Source organism: Drosophila kikkawai, chromosome X (genome assembly GCF_030179895.1).
Source record: "Drosophila kikkawai strain 14028-0561.14 chromosome X, DkikHiC1v2, whole genome shotgun sequence".
NCBI lineage: Eukaryota > Metazoa > Arthropoda > Insecta > Diptera > Drosophilidae > Drosophila > Drosophila kikkawai.
This window is the reverse complement of record NC_091733.1, coordinates 25,294,754-25,317,696: the sequence shown is the minus strand read 5'-3', so window position 1 is coordinate 25,317,696 and position 22,943 is coordinate 25,294,754. Positions and strand designations below refer to the sequence as shown.

The window sequence follows — 22,943 nt, the reverse complement described above, 5'->3', positions numbered from 1 at the left end:
AATCTGTCCGGGCGGTCACACTGGTGGAATCATAACAAGGATAAAATACGCCAATTACCGCGTCTCTTTGCAAAAATGGACTTAATTACAATTACTAAAAAGATTGCAACGATTTAAAGCCGCCCGTGCGTGTGTCCGTTGTGTGTCTATGACAGTGTGTGAGTGTGTGGCCGCCAGTGATAAACGCAGTAAACACAGCCGTCGGCGTCGAACGCCACTTGCTGCAAGTAAGTGTTATTTTGCATTTACAGTTGCATTTCGCATTATTCGGTTCCGCTGCAGTCTTTGTGTGGGAGCTATAGGCTCAGTTATTGGTTCGATTCAGCCGGGTCTTCTGGCAGACGCCGCTGCATTAGGGTCGAGGTTGGACATTCGCATTTCCATTGTCGCCTCCATTTCGCATTTCCCCTCCCCACCCCACCCTTTCGCTGCAGCGGCGGCGCAAATTTATTTGCAGTGTTTTGCATAGAGGGAGGGGGAGCGGGGGAGGAGCCAGACAGACGCAGGGTTGCATGCGAGTGAGGTGAAAAGTGCAATGGCGCTGCCGGGCTGCCAGGGCTGTCGCCTGCGCTGGTTCTTCGTGTTTTGGCTTGACTTATTGATTGATTGATTGATATCCATCTATAATTGATTTATAATCATTCAAAGATTGATTTGGTTAACATTCTCCCATTGGTTAATGGGCCACAGACTCGGCTCTCTTTGGTTTGAGGTTTGTGTAGGCGGGCAGGATGGCAACTCTGGTGAATAAGAGATGTGCGTTTATCGTGACTCACGAACTGATGGCGCTGGGTATTTATTTAAAGAAAAGTCTTAAAAGAAAGTTTAAAATAGAAAAATAAATATATTAAATAATAATTAAAATTCTGAAAAAAAAAACTTGTTTCATATAGTCAAAAACAAACTAATTTTTAAGACTGCTTCTAAACCAAAACATAATAATTATTAAAATTAATGTAAAATGCGGGTATTTTTTAAACTTGTTAAAAAAAAATCTAGCATAAGAAATCCCAAAATCCTGTAAATTAATTAAACTAAAGCCCTTCGTGACTCGTGACACAGGTTGCTGTGTCACGCACTTGCGCCAGCCGCCGCCACGCTCACCACCAGCATGGTGATGGTGAGTTCGCCTTTGTTGAGAAAAAATGTCGACGCGAAAAAAAGGTTTAATCAATCCACATTAGTCAGAAAGTCTGGCATTCTTTGTTTCTTTGTTTGTTGCTAAAAAGGCGCAATTGTTTGCCAGCGCGCAGCAAAGTGCGCCCCACCACTGCAGCGTGGGATTATATAAATGCGGCAAGGGCTGCACGGCGAAGGGAAAATCAAGCAAAACTGCAACCAAAGCGGACAGCAGCTCCATTCACTGGGACGCAGCGGGGTCGCAAGAGCGGAGAAGCGGACGGACGGACGGACACGGTGGCGTTGGCGTTGGCAATTGGCAAAGTGAAACCGAGAGAGCGGCGGCGAAAGCAAGCGAACGCGCGACAAGGAGAGAGCTGAGAAGAGCGAGAGGCGTGCAAAAAGAGAAACCAGGAACGAGGAGGAGTAGACTCAAACAACAACGACGACAACGACGCCTGCTCTCGCGAGGATGGACAACTGCGACCAGGACGCCAGCTTCCGGCTGGGGCACATCAAGGAGGAGGTCAAGCCGGATATTTCGCAGCTGAATGACAGCAATAACAGCAGCTTCTCGCCAAAGGCCGAGAGTCCCGTTCCCTTCATGCAGGCCATGTCCATGGTCCATGTACTGCCCACGGGCAATAATTCCGGCAACACGGATTCGCAAATGTCACAGGCACCAAATTCTGCTGCGGCTGCCGCCGCCGCTGCAGCTGCCGCAGCCGCTGCCGCCGTCCAGCAGCAATATCCGCCGAATCATCCGCTGAGCGGCTCCAAACACTTGTGCTCCATCTGCGGAGATCGGGCGAGTGGCAAACACTATGGCGTCTATAGCTGCGAGGGCTGCAAGGGCTTCTTCAAGCGTACGGTGCGCAAGGATCTCACATACGCATGCCGGGAGAATCGCAACTGCATCATTGACAAGCGTCAAAGGAATCGCTGCCAGTATTGTCGCTACCAAAAGTGCCTCACCTGCGGCATGAAGCGCGAGGCAGTGCAGGAGGAGCGTCAACGTGGTGCCCGGAATTCAGCGGGACGGCTTAGTGCCAGCGGCGGTGGAGGCGGCGGCGGAGGTGGCAGCAGTGGACCCGGCTCTGTTGGTGGCTCAAGCACTGGTGGTGGCGGTGGCGGTGGCCTGGGAGGCGGTGGATCCGGCGGCCTGGGCAGCGGCAATGGCTCCGATGACTTTATGCCCAACAGTGTGTCCCGTGACTTCTCCATCGAACGTCTGCTGGATGCCGAACAGCGAGCGGAGGCGATGAGCGGCGATCGTGCGTTGTCCTTTCTACGCGTCGGACCCAATTCCACCGTGCAGCCGGATTACAAGGGCGCCGTGTCCGCCCTATGCCAGGTGGTCAATAAGCAGCTCTATCAGATGGTCGAGTATGCGCGCATGATGCCGCACTTTGCCCAGGTGCCGCTGGACGATCAGGTCATACTGCTAAAAGCCGCCTGGAATGAGCTGCTGATTGCGAACGTTGCCTGGTGCAGCATTGTGTCGCTGGATGACACCATGGGCAGCGGCGGCGGTGGAGGAGGCGGTGGCCTGGGACATGACGGTTCGTTTGAGCGACGATCACCGGTGCAGCAGCCGCAGCAGCTGTTTCTCAACCAGAGCTTCTCGTACCATCGCAATAGCGCAATCAAGGCCGGCGTATCGGCGATCTTTGATCGCATCCTGTCCGAGCTGAGCGTGAAGATGAAGCGTTTGAATCTGGATCGGCGCGAGCTGGCCTGTTTGAAGGCGATCATACTGTACAATCCGGATATACGCGGCATCAAGAACCGGGCGGAGATTGAGATGTGCCGGGAGAAGGTGTATGCCTGCCTGGACGAGCACTGCCGAATGGAGCATCCCGGTGACGATGGACGCTTTGCCCAGCTGCTGTTGCGCCTGCCGGCGCTGCGTTCAATCAGCTTGAAGTGTCTGGATAACCTGTTCTTCTTCCGCATCATCAGCGACCGGCCGCTGGAGGAGCTGTTTCTCGAGCAGCTGGAGGCGTCGCCGCCGCCAGGCCTGGCGATGAAACTGGAGTAAACCAGTAAACCGTCGAATGTTTCATTGTGATTGCGTTTCTTTGCATTTCTCCCTAAACTATCACCCTAAGGTCCCCGCGAATCCCGAATCCTCGAACCCTCGAACCTCTAATATTACGCTACATGTGTATGTAATTGTTTATTTTTTTTTTTATTACCTAATATTATTATTATTGATATAGAAAATGTTTTCCTTAAGATGAAGATTGATGCCTCCTCGACGTTTATGTCCCCAGTAAACGAAAAAACCAGAACACACAAAATCCAAAACTTGAAAAGAACACAAATCGAAAGAGAGAAAAGAAAAACAGAAAAAACACGAAGAAAACTAAACAAAAAAAACACAATAAAGTAAAAGTTCAACTAAAGCTAAATAAAAATTAAAAATATATTATATATAAAGGTTAAACATTAAATCATAGTTACGATGTACAGACGCATGTATACATGCATGTTCAGTATATATATATATATATATATATATATATATATATGTATATTTCGGCAGAGCCCGCTCTAAATCAATTGTAATTACTTTTTAACATAATTGTACCCCAGCGTTATCAGTTACATGTGAGACGAAAAACCAACAAAAAAATATATATAAATATATATCTATGTATAAAATATAAACTGCATAACAAAGAGATCTTGACGTTTTATCTGCACGCTGCGTTTCGGTACTGTAAGGTGACTAATGTGGGTGGGTTTAACTATTAAGAAATATGTTATATATTATTCTCTCTTGTAAGGACACATCCTGACGTATGTGCGTGTGTTTCTTTAAATTAGTTAATTGATTTATACTAGAGGCCTTGCAATTATTGGCCTTCTTCCAAATATATTTGTGATATAATTAGGTGGAGGTAATAAATAAGTTTCACAGTGGAAACATTTCAAAAATAGACGCTCTATTTAAAAAAAAACGGGTTTCTTGAAATTGAACTTGCCACAGAGACTTGATTTTATGATTTAATAATTTATTAGAAAGGTAAACTTTTTTTTAATAAATTTTATTATAGTAAAAGGGTTAGGCAGGAAGTCGAAACTGCGATATAGGGGGTTATCTTTATATTATTATTTTTTTTTTTAATATATCCTAAAAACTATTATAAATATTTAGTTTGTTATAAATAATTATTAGAAGGGTCAACTTTATTTTATTTTTTATTCTATTTTTTTCTTACTCAGTGAATCGAAATTCTGGGATACAGGGGTTACTTGTCTATTTTATATAATATCATTAAGTTTTTTGGATATCTTTGAAGTTATGATAAATATTTACTTTACTATAAATATTTAATAGAAAGGTTAACTTTATTTTATTTTATTTTATTTTTTATTTAGACAGGAAGTCAAACTTCTGTTTATTAAAAAATAACTGGGGATATCTGGGTTTTCTGTCTATTCTATATAAAGTTTCCAAATATTCCATAAAAAAAAGTACATTTTCAAATTAATGACTTTATATTTTATTAAACTCTTTTATTTATTAAAAAGAAATTTCCCAATGCAGATCCTTGACAATCAGGAAAGACCATTAATTTTCGAACCGCACTGTACCTGTTACATGTGCCTTTGTGTTGAGGAGCGGACGCGCTTACCCAATAATTTGGTTTGTGGGCCATCACCACCTCCTGTCCCCCCCCCCGACTCCACGTCTTACCTTGAGGCCTGTTGACTGTTTTTTTTTTTTCGATGGCATTTGGTCAATTTTTATAAAATTTATGTCTGCCACTTTTCAACATCTGCGGGGGAATGTATGTTAGTATGTATTTACAAAAATATGGTATTAACGCACAAGCAGCGACTAAGAATAGATATTGTTTTCGAAAAAAGAACAAAAATCACCGCTAACGACGCACATTATTATCTAAAAATAAATAAATATATAGCCCTGTCTCTTTCCTGCGCAATATACCCATCTCTTTCGCAGGAAATATATGTATTTATGTATATTGAGCTTTGGAAATGGGAACAACTAATCTTTGGAAGTGATAATCTTTTCTATCAAAACCTTTCTTGAAATCCTTTCTTTAAGGAAAAATGCTAAATCAAAGCTCAAAAAAGCTTCAAGAAATAGAAAGAGACAAAGCTATTGAATAAAAAGAGACGGCACTCTGTACACACTTCTTGTGGGTGGCTTTTATGGTTCTAGTTAATCGCTATCCTTGATTTTGAGATGCCTTTCCTTTGGTCTGCTCAAAAAGCAAGCTGGCGCATATTTAATAAATTTCATAAATATCATAGACGCACACAAACAAAAAATCTATGTGGCGGCGTGTTGAAAAATGTGAAATGAAAAATGAAATGTTTCGCACGGAAAAACCATGAAAGCATGCCAATAAAATCATGTGTTGAACAAACACCGAGACGGAGACTCTGGTGATTTGCTTTTGGGATCTGCGATCTGCGAGATCTGCTATCTTTGCTATCTGTGATCTGCGCTTGTGTGTGTGCATTGGAAAAGAGTTTTCGAAGCGAAATTAACAATTTGCTATTTTCGTAGTTATGCGGGGGCGTCTCTTTTTCCCCACCCCTCCCCCCAAGACAGAAGACCCAGGAACCTCTAGAGGAAGACGACGTGGTGGTCAAGGGGTTGTGGAGGTGGGTGGGCCTGCTGTCTGAACCGCGGAGACTCGCTGACAGACGGAAGACGCAGAGGCGCAGAGACTCTGAGGCCTGACGTGGGGGCCAGGCCAACAAGTTGTTGTGGTCGCACGGCACACAGGGTGCTCTGATCTACCTCCTCCTCCTCCTCATCCACCTCCGTTTCCTCTATTTCCTCTTTTTTCTGCAACTGCATTCTCCCAGACATTTCGCTAAAATGGGACTCTAGACTCGTATAGCTTAGCTCTCTTTGGCACAGAGACAGGCGCAAGAGCATCAGCTGAAATTGTGCAAAAAAAAAAAATCAGAAAAAGAAACTTGTCTTGGAGAGTCAAGAACCCAGGATACCCATTTATTAATTTTTTATCTATTAACATCTTATAATTTTTATAAGACAAATATTTCTTTTCTTTTATGTTATTAATTTTAATATTCTAAATTAATTTTTATAAATTAATAATTTAATTTATATTTTAACTTAATATTTAATGTTTTTTAATCTATTAACATCTTATAATTTTCATATCCAAATATATTTTTTTGTATATTAATAATTTTTAAACCAAGTTTTTAAGTATTACGGGATCAAAAAATTCCGAATCCTACTTTCTTTTTCATAAAAATATATTTTTTATATATAAACTTAAATCTAACATATACTTTTTTAGATATTAGGACCTAAAAGAGTATTGTTTATAAATCAAATAAAACCAAAATACAATTTTCTACTTTAGAAATCAATATTTACTATATTCAAATTAGGTTTAAAAAAAAACCTAAGGTTCCTTGAGTACTTTTCAATCTTTTAAGGTACCTGTACTCCCTGTTGTATCTTTTGGACTCTAGGGTACCGCTATTCGTACGCTTATGCTGGCCGAATTCATACTTTCTTCTGTGCCACCCACTCCCACTCAGCCGCCCGCTCTGCTCTCTCCACCTCCTCCCACCGTCGCCACTCTCTCTTCGCCGTTCGGGATCTTTGGGGGCTTTCGATGGTTCGTGTCGTCTTCGTGACTGAAGATCCGAACCGAAACGATCCGATCCGATGCTCCCGCTGCATGGCAGGCAGACTTTTCCTCCTCCTCCTCTTCTTCTTCTGCTGCTGCTGCTGCTGCTGTTTTGGCTGCTGTGGATGTGAGTTGGCCAAAAGACGCTGGGCGATGGGTGGGGGGTGTGGTGTGTGGGGTGATGTGGGGCGGCTGCTGCTGCTGCGCCGACTGCTGCGCTGGCGGCAGCTGCGACGCGGACAGAGACTGCGGCGGTACATTCAGAGTTGGCAGCTGGCTGGCTGGCGCGACATCAGTTTTGAGTTGGCTTTCAACGCGAGCGGGTCTTTCTCTTCGCAAGCGACACACGTAGATATTGCTCCAAATTTTGTTGTTCACACACAGAAAGAAAAAAAGAAGAATTGTTTTGTTGTTTTTGTTTTTGTTTGGTTCCAAATACACACACACACAGAGAGACGGATATATATATATATATATAGATACGTATATATACACTTAAATCGAAAAAAAAACTCACTTGCTTTCGTTATACTCTAAAAATTATTAATTTTTTTTTCGTTTTTTTTTTTCAAAAATAAAATATAATACAAAATATATAAACGCTGTGCATGTGTGTGTGTGTGTGAGCTGTGCTGGTGTGTGGGTGTGTGTGCGTGTGATGGTTATGTATATGCATTAACCACATATATCTCTATATATATCCGAACAATATATGTGAATATACATATATATATATATATCGAAGAAGAACCCAACAATTGTGATACCAATAACGATAACGATAACAGCTGAAAAGTAAAGAAAAAAAAAAGGGGAAAAAAAACGCGAGTATATCGATCTATATTTACCGGATCAGTTCCGATTTCCGATATCATTTAAATTCGCGCAAAATAAAAAAAATGATTTCAAATATGTACCAGATATCCCCCCCCCCCAAAAAAAAAAACCTTTACCCCCTCTCCTCCGCTTCCCTCCCTGCCCTTCCCTTTTGGCGCTGCCCGCCCGTTGACGTTGACGCCGAAAATAAAACTTTTTCAAAACATACTATTTTTAACCGATACGATACGATATACACGACGACGAAGCGAAACTGAAACGGAACGAGAGCGCGAAAAACACATGAAAAAAGCCAAAAAGAACGGGCAAAGCAAACGCAACAAATAATTAAGCAGCAAATTAACGTGTTATACAACGTTTTCTTTTTTTTTACATTTTTTTTTGTATTTCGAATTCTGATATTTTTGGAAATTTTGGAATCTACCGCATTTTGCATTATTTTTAAACGGTTGGCAGCGCCTTAACGGTAAACAACCACCTGTTTGTCTCTCCGTTTTGTCCGTTTGTCCGCTGTCCATCGCGGGAGCTTTCAGGATCGGCTTTTTGGCAAGCTATCAATCAATTAGTCAATCAATCAATTGGTCAATATCAGAGTACACACGCACACGCATACGCACGCACGCACAGTTATATTTGTGAGACTGCTGTGTGGCGGAATCGAGAAAAGCGAACCGAACCTAACAGTAAACGTGAAACTGCAGCAACAACAATAACAATAACAACAACAACAATAACAATAAATAGCAAGGCAAAGCAAAAACAACAACAAGAACAACAAGAGCTACAACCTCCGTTTTCCTTCGGCAGCAGCAACTGGATCACCCAACAACATCAGCAGCAGCGGCAGGGGCAAAGAGGCAGCATCCGACACTCACACGCACGCACGCACCGAAAGAGAGAGAGAGAGTGAGCGAAGAGAAGAAGTGAAGAGAGCGTGCAGCAGGATCGAAACATATATAGAGAGAGGGACATACGAATAGAGCGCGCCACAAGATGATGATGGAGAACGGACTCTCCATGGAGTATGGAGATGGCTACATGGAGCAGGAGGAGGAATGGGAGCGCGAGGGCCTGCTCGATCCTGCGTGGGAGAAGCAACAGAAGAAGGTGAGTGAGACAATAAAAGATTCATACATTAGATTTCAGAAGAAATACGGTAAGGCTCCTGCATCTCGAAACCCTAGCTCTCAATTTGAATGGATATCCTGCGAAAGAGTTCGCGAGTTTGCAGATGCCTAACTGTTTATATTATAGAGATCCTAAAGTCTAAAAAGATATTTCTTAACTTTAAAATAAAAATGAGTAGTTAGACAAACCCAAATATCAATAGCAGACTAAGTAGATAAAAGACCAAAAATAAGAAGAAATATTTAGAATTATTCGGTAGAAACTGGATTAAGAACAACTACAAAGCAGACTATTGTAAACATTAAAATCAAAGGAAATAGGAATAGTTTTGTTATTGAAAAATAGATACTAAATAATATTATCTATAAATTACAATAGAATGATTGAACCTAAGCTTTAAACACGAAATAGACAGGAAAAAAGTAAGAAAATTATACTTGAAATAATAAAATTAGAAGAAATATAGGACATTTTCGAAAACTTAAACCTACCTTTGAAGACAGAAAGTAGTATGGAACCCCAAACTTCACTGACATTACCCCTTATAAACAACAGTATCTGGAGAAGTTTTATTTGAAAATGCCAGAAGAAATGGGGTTTACCTTACCAATCCAATGCAAAGATCAAGATTCTTACACATCATTTATGAAGACTTGTATCTTGTAGATTAGCCCCGAACATTCTGGCAGATACTCTGGATATATAAATGATATTTGGCCAATTTGAATGTGGCTAACAAGACGAATACCTACTGTATCCGTTGTTTCTTTTATATGTATTGTGAATATATGCTCTCTGGCAGGGTTCTATATTTTTCGATTATGTTTCAATATTTTACCGAGCCAACACCAACCACATAGGATTCACACACAAAAAGAAAAAAAGAAAAGCTAAAACCAACAACTACAACAAATAGAAGGAAAAAAAAGCTCAGCGCGCATTTTAAAAATAGAATTCTTCTTTCTTCTTGATTTTCATGGCTCTTGTTGTACGAGCAATGTTTGAAGATAGTACGAAAATAGTTTGTTGCTGTTCAGGAACCATACAATACATATAGGATAGCATACTACATATTAGATATATAGCGTATATTCAACGCCGTTCGATTGCTTATGATTATGAAAATCGATTGCGGGGCACCGCACAAAAAGGGAATACTGATCTCATCGGATCTCAACTGTTTTTTCATTTCCCCAGTACATAGACACACAGTCACCCACCCAAAAACAACAGCAGGTTGAATAATGTCATGGAAGAGACCCAACCCAATCGAAACCGAAGGTTACCCCAGTCGCATTCTCATTTTCCCCCGATTTTTTCCAATCAATTATGCTGTAGAATCGTAGAATTGTAGAATACCCCCCCTTTTGTGATCTTCTTTATGTATTTTCCATTTCCATTCGATCGTTTAGCTGGTTTGTTTGTTGCCTGTTTGCTTGTTGCTTGCCAGCGGAAGCCCCGTTACCGTTATACCTTGGGCGTCAAGAAGAACCAGAAGTGATAGGCAGAAGAACCAGAAGATAGACTGTGGCAGACAGGCAGAAGAACAGCAACTAATTGCCACTGTTTAGATAAAGCTGGAGAGGCAGAAACATCGATCTATAAGTGGGAGAAGGTGACAAACAAGGAGGGAGGGGGGCGGAATGTGAAGGTCGTTGGCGATAACACTTGTGTGTAGAGAGGTTGAGGTAGAGGCCATCATCCCAAAGATAAGTGATTGACGAGAAAGTGATTGGTTGCCACTTTGCACCTTTCAACATGTTGTTCTTGCTAATGTGCCCCAGAAAAGACCAAAGAGATCAAGAGATTTTTAACCTAGAGATCGTGCAACCAACCAAGTCTCATACAAATCTGCATATATTTATATACATAATTTCTAATTCTATAAATTGCCAGCCAAAATGTAGTGCAAGGCTGTGTTTTTGACACGACGCCTAGGTAGGCGTCGACAAGAAAAACTGGGCGGACATACGGACAGACGGACACGGACAACGGACACACGGACTGTGTGCGCTATTGACAATTATAAATAGCCAGCGGTATGGCATTCCTATGCACCACATTTCCACAAATGATTTGGATACAGATGAGGATTTAGATACCGATTCACGTTCAAAGATTCATCACACTCCCCTCCCACACACACACACACACACACTCGCAGAAGGCAAGACCCGAAAAATGCAATGACAAATCGCGCTCGCTGGCCAAAGATCGCAAGCGGCGCACAAACGAAACTGAAAATGTGTAATTAACAAAAATCGAAAACAACAAAATGAAATGAAAAATAAAATACAAAAAAAAAATGGCAAATACAAATAAAAAGCAAGATGACGACGGCGGGCGGTGGGTGAGCGAGCGAAATACAAAAATATGAAGATTTTTGGCGGTCGCCAGATGACTTGAGCTTGACATGCTCGGACATGAATGCGTGGCATCTCTCTCGATCGCTTGCCCCCACTCTCTCTCTCTCTCTCTCTCTCTCCCGCTATATATAAATTTCGTAACCGTAAATTACCGAACGGAATTCGTCAGCTGCTGAATAATGAGAGCCAAAAACGAAAACAGAAACAACACAACCGAAATTGTTTCTGTTTTGTGTTTACATTGGATCGCAACAAAAGGTGTAAACGGGGAGGGGGTGGTGGAGCGATAGGAGGAGAGGCGTGGGCGATGAGTGGTGCTCGCTCGCTCGCCCTCTGTCTGTCTGTCTCTCTTTCACGTAATGAGTCATGTGTGCAAAAGGTGTGAATGAATGCGGAGGATCATCATCATCATGATCATCATCCGCCAGGGTTGCCACCCTCCGCGGCCCACCGCGGCCATGTGCGAATGAGTCCATGCTATGGGGCCGCTCAAATTACACTCGGCTAAAAATGGGTGTGCAAGAGCGAGTGCGTTGCTGTTGCCGTTCCGCTGCCAAAGGAGAGCTTTTTCTTTTTCTTTTCCCCCCCAAAAGAAAAAAGCTCGCAAACTAAAAAAGTATCTGACGGCGTCTGTGTGCGTCGTCGGCTGCTTTTCTTTATTTTTTTTTCTTATTTATTTATTTATTATTATTTTTTTTTTTTTTGCTTTGGCGCGTGCGCCTTGACCGGCCAAAAAGATTGCTCAATCATAGATCTGGAGGCTGCAAGCTGCAAGCTGCAAGACCTGGTCCAGACCAGGCCGCTCTCCCGCTCAGTCGGGCCAGTGGCCTCTGCCGGCGTCGCTGCCCGATAACGGTAATTGATCAGAGACGAAGCAGCGGCTGAAAACGAGTTGCCGGAATGCAACAGGCCGCGGAGAGGGGGCAGGCGAGAGAGTGGTGTCAGCGAGATGGAGAGGCTGTGGCTGAGAAGTGTTTGCCGGGTTTATTATTTACAGAAACAAAAAATTACTTTCAAGCTGGTCTTAAAACTAAACAAGAGGAGATCATACTAATAAATTAGGATTTTCTTAGGCCCTCAAGAAGAACTAAAATATTTGCATTTTTTAAATCGATATTTATTGATATTTTTTTGACAAATCAAAGTCTAAAAATTATCATAACTCAGTCAAAAAACCATTAAATTTAATTCGGAAAGCATTTCTATTTTAGTTTTTTCTAGATTAAAAAATCTGCATACTTCATTTTAAATTTAAAGAAATTAAAATTTTAGTCAATTTTTTCATTTTTGACGATGTAACCCCTTATCAAATTTTAAAAAAATAAAAAAAATATTTTTTTCTTCCGGACATATCTAGAAAGGTTCCCCTGTTAATGCTGATCAAGAATATATATGGTTTATAGGGTCGGAAATTACTGATTCACTAAATAACAATCATATTTCATATAGGGAAATTTTCATATAGAAATGGTGAAAATAAGAAAATGTCCTAACCCAGTATTAGAATTATTTAGAATATTTTTTTTAAATTTATTAATAAATAGCTGACCTGACAACACTGGCTGCTGCAAGTATTGGCAGCGACGTTGACTGCGACAGAGGCTTGAGCCTAGCTAGCGGTAAGCGTCAAGCCGGAGCGACTTGTTTTGGCGACGAAATGCAGTTGCAGCACTGCAACTCTCCTGCCGCTCTCTCCCATATCTTTCTTTCCGTCTCTCTTTCTCTCTCCCTCTCTGCGTTGGCCTAGTTCAAGTTGTTATTGTTTGAGTGGGTAATGTGTAATCTGTCCCCAGCCACCGTTTTGATCGTTACGTGAGCGGGCCCGGGGAAGCGATTTGCATTAACAGTTGCATTTCTTGTTCTCGGCTTAGATCAGCTCAGCTCTCCCAGCCCCCCCTCTCTGCCATTGTCCACCATTGTCTCACACGCATCTAACTGTAAGCTAATGGCTAATAAAGTGGAGCCCCCGTCCTCCATTTGAAGCTTGGAGCTGCTGCTTCTTCTGGCCTTGCTTTATTTTCCTCTTTTTCTGCTTCTTCGCACTGATCCCGTTCTAGCGGTGATCCATTGTGATGCATATAGAAAGATACAGATACATAAATGCATCTTAGATATTGTCAACCATTTGTCAACTTTTCACCTCGTCTGTTTTCTTGTTTCCTTTTGCCGTCCCTTCCCCTCCTTTGCTTTCATTTCCCTTTGCTTTCCTTTTCAATTCTTCCGGAATCTCCACTCTCCACAAGCGGAATTCCCAATCAATAAAAAAAGAAGCTTAGTCCCAGTTTCCAAAATTCCAAAAAGTCGTGAGAATCATGAGGCATGAATGGAAGCTGGAAAGGATTTACATCTAAGAGATTCCCATTTACAATGTAAGAGAAGATTTTTCCCAGGGCCATAAAGTGGGCGTCTCAAAAAAATCTCAATAACAATTGCCAGTTGTAAATGGGGTTTTTTAGGGGGCGGGCGGTGGCGTTGGTTAATATGCTGTCTCCAAATTAATGAAGTGTGTGCAGAAAAAGAACTGGTTTATATTCATATACTACACACATGTGTGTGTGTGTGTGTGTTGTGCTGCTGGCTTGTATTGTGTCTGTCTTCTCTTGTTTTCTCTTTGTTCTTTTGCTTAGTCCCCCCATTCGGCGAAAAATAACTGCAACTGTCAGCCGTTGTTGCACTCTCCAAGTCACAGTGGGTCGGCCAAGCACAGATGCCAGTGGTTGAGACTGCAGACTGGAGACTGGAACTGCCCTAAATGGGTGGACAGAGAAACAGGGAACAGCTGCGATCAGCTGTTGCCAGTTGCCCCCAGTAAAAACGACAGCTTTTTGAAACCAAGAAATGGAATATATTTTTACAATAGTTTTGTATGCTTTGAACTCTGAAACGATCTCAAAAAATGTTTAATAAGTCAAGTTTTTCAAATATTTTAACCTAGAAAAGCAGATAAATACGGGTTTTGTGAACTTTTGCACTTCTTTAACTTTAATAAGTTTTTATATTCTTCTAAACAATCGCTATGACAGCTTGAAGAATAGTTTCTTAGCCTTAAAACTAAGTTTTTAAAATTTTTTAAAATTATATTTGGTCTCCGATATATAGTTTTTCGTATTTATTTGATTTTTGATGAATTTATAAATATATCTTTGTATATATAAAAATATAGATATAAATTGAAAAGATTTCCTAAATTTTAAAAGCTGATTTTAAAGTGCAAAAACTGTATTTTATGATAATGTAATTTTTAATAAATAAAAAATAAATATTATTGAATTAACAGCACCTTAAAACTGAGGTATTTGTTGCACTTTTATTATGGGAATATTTTAAAAACCCTGACATCGAGTTTAGCCCATCAAAAGCCTTCGGAAAAGAGTATATTCCTGTTCTAGGTTTTGCGATTTTTCTTCAAATTTTGTGGGCCTGTGTAATATAATCAAAATCACAATTATTATAGTATATTTTTTTAATAGATTTTGCCTAGAGAATTGCAAAAGACCTATTTTATAGCAGATTTTGAAATGATTTTTGTATTTTTAAGAACCTCAACCATAAACGACACACAAAGTTAAGCCATTTTATAAGAAATTATATGTTTAATTTGGATTCATAAAATATAATATATTCCCCCCTTAGACATTTACCGCCTGGTGTAACAGTCATCTGCGCAAAGCCGGCACCGCCATCGATAACATCGAGGAGGACTTCCGCAACGGCCTCAAACTGATGCTGCTGCTGGAGGTGATCTCTGGCGAGACTCTGCCCAAGCCCGATCGCGGCAAGATGCGCTTCCACAAGATTGCCAATGTGAACAAGGCACTCGATTTTATTGCCTCCAAGGGCGTACACTTGGTCTCAATTGGCGCTGAGGAGATTGTTGATGGCAATTTGAAGATGACATTGGGTATGATCTGGACGATTATCCTACGTTTTGCCATACAGGATATCTCTGTGGAGGAGATGACCGCCAAGGAGGGTCTGCTGCTGTGGTGCCAGCGCAAGACGGCGCCCTACAAGAACGTCAACGTACAGAATTTCCATCTGTCGTTCAAGGTTTGTTTTCTTTTTGTTTTTTTCTATTACTTTTTGTTGTTCATGTAATTGTAATTGTTGTATATAGGATGGCCTGGCCTTCTGTGCCCTCATCCATCGCCATCGTCCAGATCTGATCGACTACGCTAAGCTGTCCAAAGACAATCCTCTGGAGAATCTTAACACTGCCTTTGATGTGGCCGAGAAGTATCTTGATATTCCGCGCATGTTGGATCCAGATGGTAAGTGGTTTAAACTTTTAAATTTAAAATTTTTTTTAATAATAAAAATAATAATGGGAAAGGTACAACAAACCAGCTTAAGGGTCTATTTAGAGGGGTTTTGTTACTGTATTTTATTTAGAAATTATAAAAGAATCTATATTTTGTATGACCTACTTTAAATGACGTAAAAATTGCACAGACTATAAAGGATTTTTATGATATAATTCCTTATATTTCGAGTTTTTTTTTTTTTTTTTTTTAGCAAAAAATACAAATTATTTTGTAGGAAAAAAGCTGGAATTGAGTTGAATTACTCTAGTTTTAATTAATTATTTTTAAGTAACTTTGCTGGCCCTTTGTTGTTTTTTTATTTTCTAATCAATTTGCGATTGGAAAAAATATAAACAGATTTGATCAACACTCCGAAACCGGATGAACGTGCCATCATGACGTACGTCTCCTGCTACTATCACGCCTTCCAGGGAGCCCAACAGGTTGGAAATGTGACGCATGTACCCGAACCCACAAGACAATACACCTACGTCCCGAATAATTACAATGTGACTAAACTTCACCACGAATACACTTAAATATCTAGATATAGCCGGCATATCGATCACTATATATACACTCTATATATACGGGCCTCTGTATATATATAGGAGCGTATATGCCTTCCTCGTTCTAAGTATATTTTTTATGCGATTTTGCGATGTGTTGCCGCTGCTGCTGCTGCCGCTGCTGCTACTGTTGCTGCTTTATTCTCCTCCTCCCTCCCTCCTAGCTAAAGATAAAGCGCCAAGGTCGCGGACTGGGGGGGGCCAAGGTCGAGACAAGGTCAAGCTAAAATCAGAAAGAGACAGACAGACAGAGAGGTAGAGAGAGAGAGATACACAGTAACCAGAAGGGCAGCGGAAATCGCCTACATTATCCTATATATATTATATATAGTTGAAATTAGAATCGCCTGGATTTGTCTTGATTCGATTTGCATTGGCCACCTCTCGCATATATATATTCTTTGTTCCTGCAATCCGCATCTGCATTCGCATCTGCATCTGCATCTGCCTGATGCTAACCCAAAGCCGTACTAACAGCGCCTGAAAAGAGATCAGAGACAAAGGGTTCTGTCCCGAAATAATAATCTTTGACTAGACGAAAAAGTGGTTAAAGTTGAACACTTGATAATAAAGTTTTATTCTTTATAAAAATCGTACAATTGTACAATTTCCCCCCCAATTAAAACCTGTTTTCCAACCACAGGTTATCTCAGGCTTTATCTCAATTTCCAGGCGCATTGCATGCTGCCAAAATAAATAATTTGCAATGCATTAAGCTTGCCTTATATTTGATATTGTATTTACATAACAATAATAATAACAATAACAATAGTGAGGATGCAGAGCTCTTAAGCCCGATCTATGATTGCCCTGTTAAGATCGTACATCGAGTTTACTTACTAACCCCAAAATATGATTGTGATTGATACTACATATATAGTTTTAAGAGAAGAATGTTTTTGTTTGAGACTAACCCCATGTTAAAGATTAACTCATTTTGTATGTTTGTTGCTTTCTTTCTTTTTTCTCTCTTTTTATTATACATCTCTCTCTCTCTATGTGTGTGCGCGCCTACGCCAAAAAAAACAAAAAACATTAACCAAAATCTGCAACTGCAAAACGCTACAACAACAACTACAACAAACAAATTCCAAACACAATCACAGATCTGCAGAATACAGCTCTGCCCGATGAAAGGGCAGTAATGACCTATGTGTCCTCGTACTATCACTGCTTCAGTGGCGCCCAAAAGGTGTGTTAATTCATCACTCATCCCTTTTATTACCCATCTCTTTCTCTATCTCACTCTCTCTTACTTAAAAATTGTTCTTAATAAGACATTTCTTTTTTATTTAAAGATCAAATTTAATTCAAAGACTTGTTATTAATTATTGTTCAGTTGTTAGAATGTGGGTTCTAGGGTTTGTTAACTACATTCTATTCTATATTCAATTCTTTATCCTGTTTTCATGGCGCCCGAACAAGGATTTCCATAGATCTTAAAATAAAATTCAAAATCTTGCTTATTTTTGGGTACATTTCAACTTTTCTTTATTTCTTTTTCAACATATTAAACTGATTATTATTTTCGGGATCTATTCAAGATCCTGGGCATTGGCCTAAATTTAAGTGTTTCTTAAATATTTTCCAAGCTCTTCTTTTTCCCATTATTTTCTCTAAATTCCCTTTCCATCCTTTTCATACAATCTTCAAGTCACAATTGTTACACAGACACGCAGACACACACACAACGCGCTAAATGCTAACTCTGCCAATAATCCAGAGCATTCCTAATCCTAATACCGCTTGACTGTGATGGCATGGAATGCTCCAGCTCTGGATTTCCCCTTTTTATTTTTCCCCATTTCCCCTTTATTTTTATACCCTTGCAGTAGGAATTTATGATTTTATTTAGTGAAGCAGTCATTTCCCACCCTATAAACCATATATATTCTTGATCAGGATTAATAGGAGAATCTTTATATATATATCTGAAAGAAATTAAATTTTTTTGAATTTTTTTTGGATTTTTTTAAAATTTGATAAGGGGTTACATCATTAAAATTTACGAAAATTGGTAAAAATTCGGATTTCTAAAAATTTTAAATTTAGTTTGCAGTTTTGTTAAACTAGAAAAAACAAGCGTAGAAAAGCTTTGCAAATTAAATTTGATGAATTTTTAACAAAGTTATGCTATTTTTAAACATTGATTTCTTAAAAAAAATTGTTTTTAAATATGAATTTAGATGATCGATTTCTATTTTTCCCCCCTGAACCCAAATGCAAACTGCAAGGGTAGGCTTTCTTTCCTGTTTTTTTATTTGATTTTCTGCAAGAGTATTCATTTCATTTTTCGGGGCACTCTGCTCAGATTCAGTTCAGGTTAAAGCTAAACTTGGTCTAGAGCTAAACTGAGCTGAGCCGGGTGCCCCTTTCCGCTTGTGTTCCTGTTCCTGTTTGTGTTCCTTCTGTTCCTGTTTTCCGTTTTCCTGTTCGTCTTGTTTTTTGCTTTTCCGAGAAAAAAAAAACGAAATATCTGAGTTGGTTCCGTGCCCACACACACAATGCCAAGCACACTCAGAGCGAAACGATTGAAGCCTTCTAATGTGCCTTAAACCACCTTCTCCACACCCACCATGTAAACCCATCCAACCAACGGACACAGGCGGAAACGGCTGCCAATCGCATCTGCAAGGTGCTGAAGGTCAATCAGGAGAATGAGCGCCTCATGGAGGAGTACGAGCGTCTGGCCAGTGATGTAAGTGTGGAGTAGATTCCTAGATTCCTGTCATAATCCTCCCCCTCCTCCTCCTCTTCTGATTAGCTGCTGGAATGGATACGCCGCACCATGCCCTGGCTGAACTCTCGCCAGGCGGACAACTCGCTGGCCGGTGTGCAGAAGAAGCTGGAGGAGTATCGCACTTATCGGCGCAAGCACAAGCCACCACGTGTCGAGCAGAAGGCCAAACTGGAGACGAACTTCAATACGCTGCAGACCAAGTTGCGGCTATCGAATCGTCCCGCTTATCTGCCCACCGAGGGTAAGACCGTCTCGGATATCTCCAATTCGTGGAAGGGCCTGGAGCTGGCCGAGAAGGCATTCGAGGAGTGGCTGCTGGCCGAGACCATGCGCCTGGAGCGACTCGAGCATCTGGCCCAGAAGTTTAAGCACAAGGTGGGGTAATCCTACTTTTTTGCTAGAACTTTATATATATATATTCTTGATTCCTTTAGGCCGATGCCCATGAGGATTGGACGCGTGGCAAGGAGGAGATGCTGCAGTCGCAGGACTTCCGCCAGTGCAAGCTCAATGAGCTGAAGGCCCTTAAGAAGAAGCACGAAGCCTTTGAGTCTGACCTGGCTGCTCACCAGGATCGCGTCGAGCAGATTGCCGCCATTGCCCAGGAACTGAAGTAAGTCCCCAAGCTGTTGGTGAGCTTTAAAAAGCTAATTTCTTGATTAATAATCCTTTTGCCTGCTGCCAAATGCCACTGGGTGATTTTTGAACTGCGTCCAGCGTGAGGTTAGGTAGAATTTCATCAGAATCATTCATTCCTGGTGGAGATTCTACCACCTCCATTCCATTTTGCCTAAGCAAAAGCCTTTTCTTCCTCTTCTAATGTTTCGTATGATCCTTCTTTAACCCCGAACAGCACCCTGGAGTACCATGACTGCGTGTCGGTGAATGCCCGTTGCCAGCGCATCTGCGATCAATGGGATCGCTTGGGCGCCCTCACTCAGCGCAGGCGTACCGCTTTGGATGAGGCCGAGCGCATTCTGGAGAAGATTGACATCTTGCATTTGGAGTTTGCTAAGCGGGCGGCACCGTTCAACAACTGGCTGGATGGCACACGCGAGGATCTGGTGGATATGTTCATTGTCCATACCATGGAGGAGATTCAGGGCCTAATCCAGGCGCACGATCAATTCAAGGCCACCCTGGGCGAGGCCGACAAGGAGTTCAATCTGATTGTGAATCTTGTACGCGAGGTGGAGTCGATTGTGAAGCAACACCAGATACCCGGCGGTCTGGAGAATCCCTATACCACCCTAACCGCCAACGATATGACGCGCAAGTGGAGCGATGTCCGTCAGTTGGTGCCGCAGCGTGATCAAACTTTGGCCAACGAGCTGCGCAAGCAGCAGAATAACGAAATGTTGCGACGTCAATTTGCCGAAAAGGCCAACATTGTTGGTCCCTGGATTGAGCGACAGATGGATGCTGTGACGGCCATTGGCATGGGACTCCAGGGATCGTTGGAGGATCAACTGCATCGGCTGAAGGAGTACGAGCAGGCGGTGTATGCATACAAGCCGAATATCGAGGAGCTGGAGAAGATCCATCAGGCGGTCCAGGAATCGATGATCTTTGAGAATCGTTACACCAACTATACGATGGAGACGCTGCGCGTCGGCTGGGAGCAGCTGCTCACCTCGATTAATCGCAACATCAACGAGGTGGAGAACCAGATCCTAACCCGCGACTCCAAGGGCATAAGCCAGGAGCAGCTGAATGAGTTCCGTAGCAGCTTCAATCATTTCGATAAGAATCGCACTGGCCGTCTGTCGCCCGAGGAGTTCAAGTCATGCCTCGTCTCGCTGGGCTATTCGATTGGCAAGGATCGACAGGGCGACATGGATTTCCAGCGTATTCTGGCCGTCGTGGATCCCAACAACACTGGCTATGTGCACTTTGATGCCTTCCTGGACTTTATGACCCGCGAGAGCACCGACACCGATACTGCCGAACAAGTCATTGACTCTTTCCGAATCCTGGCAGCCGACAAGGTATGTAAAAAACCCTAAAAAACTGACCTCAAACTAAACCCCAAACACCTTTACTTATTATAATTTTTCCTCGTTTTAGCCATACATTTTGCCCGACGAACTGCGCCGCGAATTGCCCCCAGATCAGGCTGAATACTGCATCCAGCGCATGCCCCCATACAAGGGACCCAACGGAGTGCCCGGCGCCCTGGACTACATGTCCTTTAGCACAGCCCTCTACGGCGAGACCGACTTGTAGGCGAATCCGTTTGAAAGTGGGAAGCAAGAGCAGGAGCAGGAGTAGAAGGAGCCGATCCGATTCGAGCTGAGCCCGATCATATAATAATGATAAACTTTAAATAATAATATTAATAAATATAGATTTATTATACCTACGCAGGAGAACTTCAGAGCATCATGTGTGAGGATGAATATATTTATTAATTTTCCGTCTCGAGCCGATTGTATGCGACACACACACACACATACAAACAACAACAAAAGAAAAACTAAAAGAAATTATGAAAATGAAATGAAACCACATACATACAACATACATTATATACAACCATATATATATATATATATACATATATATATATATTTAAATGCAGGAAAGATGGTCAACATCAAGTGCATATCGAATATTTAAATCTAAATCTAAAAAACAAAAGTCCAAAACAAAACAAAAAACAAACGCTAAAAACATTATTTTTTGAAATTTATGTTAATAAAAACAAAATCCATACATAAAAAATACCAAAAAACGATTAAAAAAAAACAACAACAACTGAATAGTCTCGGGCGGGGAAAGCGCATAGGGAAAGCCAAAATGGTGGCCATTTCCGCTTCCGTTTGAGAGGGCAGCCTTGAAGTTTCACCAGACAGACAGAGATGGCCATACAGCAAATTAGATAGAGAGGGAGATAGAGAGAGAGAGAGAAAACAACCTCCTTATATTTAGCACACTTTCAGCAACCGAAAAACCTCGCCACCCCCCAAAAAAAACACACACAACTCAGATCAAGTTGAGATAAATAAAGCAATTTCTCGGCGACCTTGTGTTTTCAATACCAACTACCAAAATAATGTCAAAGAAGGGAATTAAACCACTTGGGAGGTATGACTATATATTTATCAGGGAATAAATATATTTATATATTATTTTATTCAGTTTATTTTAATTAAAAAAAAACAACAGATTACAACAACATCGCCCGTTTCCTAAGCTCATTTCGCATTGAAGGAGTCATTTCCGACCCCATAAACCATATTCTTGATCAGCATTAACAGGCGCATCTTTCTGGCCAAGTCCGGAAGAAAAAAATTTTGGATCGATTTTTTCAAAATTTGATAAGGGGTTACATCATTAAAATTTGCAATTTTTGACCAAAAAAAATTTTAATAATGAAGTATGCAGATTTATAAACCTCATAAAAACTAGCACAGAACAGATTTCCGATTTAAAATTAATGCACTTTTGGCCGAGTTATGATATTTTTTAATATAAAAAATCAGATTTTATAATACAAAATAATATTTTTTTAAGTGAAGGAGTCATTTCCGACCCCATAAACCATATATATTCTTGATCAGCATCAACAGGCGAATCGTTTAAGCCAAGTCCGGAGGAAAACTAATTTTGAGCCATTTTTTGGATATTTGATAAGGGGTTACATCATTAAAATTTGCAATTTTTGACCTAAAATTTTTTTTTCAACTAAGTATGCAGATTTGTAAACCTCATAAAAACTAGCACAGAACAGTTTTCCGATTTAAAATTAATGCATTTTTGGCCGGGTTATGATATTTTTTAATATAAAAAATCAGATTTTATAATACAAAATAATATTTTTTTAAGTGAAGGAGTCATTTCCGACCCCATAAACCATATATATTCTTGATCAGCATCAACAGGCGAATCGTTTAAGCCAACTCCGGAGAAAAAAAAAATTTGTGTGATTTTTTCGAAATTCGATAAGGGGTTACATCATTAAAATTCTCAAAATTTGATAAAATTTTCAATTTCTAACTAAGTATGCAGATTTGTTAACCTTATAAAAACTAACATAACGCCGCTTTCCGAATGCAAATTAAGGCATTTTTGACAGAGTTATCCCTTTTTTAGTTTTTAATTTGCTAATTTTCTCTTTTCAATTACAGACTTTCCCCCGTCATTGCCATCGTCATCGCTCCTAGTCATCAGTATCAGTAGACCTGATACCCACCCCGGCCAAGAACCAAGAGAAAGGACCA

General features: G+C 40.9%; 2 protein-coding genes across 7 annotated transcripts; both read left to right on the top strand.

Moving 5' to 3' along the window:
- The first annotated feature begins 17 nt into the window (after window positions 1–17).
- On the top strand, window positions 18–21,744 carry Actn (alpha actinin). 6 transcript variants are annotated; one of them, XM_070287930.1, is made up of 10 exons: window positions 18–227; window positions 8,424–8,720; window positions 14,741–15,157; window positions 15,225–15,378; window positions 15,769–15,920; window positions 18,586–18,678; window positions 18,745–19,095; window positions 19,155–19,333; window positions 19,574–20,708; window positions 20,788–21,744. In XM_070287930.1, exons 2-10 carry the CDS (start codon window positions 8,607–8,609, stop codon window positions 20,944–20,946), a joined length of 2,754 nt encoding a protein of 917 aa, XP_070144031.1. In that variant the 5' UTR covers window positions 18–227; window positions 8,424–8,606; the 3' UTR covers window positions 20,947–21,744. The 6 variants fall into 6 exon arrangements, with proteins under 6 accessions (XP_070144031.1, XP_017030472.1, XP_017030471.1 ...); XM_017174983.3 differs by having other exon boundaries at window positions 8,421–8,720; XM_017174982.3 differs by lacking the exon at window positions 18–227 and adding an exon at window positions 7,035–7,124.
- On the top strand, window positions 1,121–3,808 carry usp (retinoid X receptor ultraspiracle). Its single transcript, XM_017174989.3, has one exon. It carries the CDS (start codon window positions 1,592–1,594, stop codon window positions 3,158–3,160), a length of 1,569 nt encoding a protein of 522 aa, XP_017030478.1. The 5' UTR covers window positions 1,121–1,591; the 3' UTR covers window positions 3,161–3,808.
- Window positions 21,745–22,943: the final 1,199 nt, after the last annotated feature.

Coding starts and splice junctions, on each gene's coding strand:
- usp (XM_017174989.3), top strand. CDS start 1,592: ATGGACAACTGCGACCAGGACGCCAGCTTCCGGCTGGGGCACATCAAG.
- Actn (XM_070287930.1), top strand. CDS start 8,607: ATGATGATGGAGAACGGACTCTCCATGGAGTATGGAGATGGCTACATG. Junction 8,721..14,740: donor GGGAGAAGCAACAGAAGAAG/GTGAGTGAGACA, acceptor TTCCCCCCTTAG/ACATTTACCGCCTGGTGTAA. Junction 15,158..15,224: donor ATTTCCATCTGTCGTTCAAG/GTTTGTTTTCTT, acceptor TGTTGTATATAG/GATGGCCTGGCCTTCTGTGC.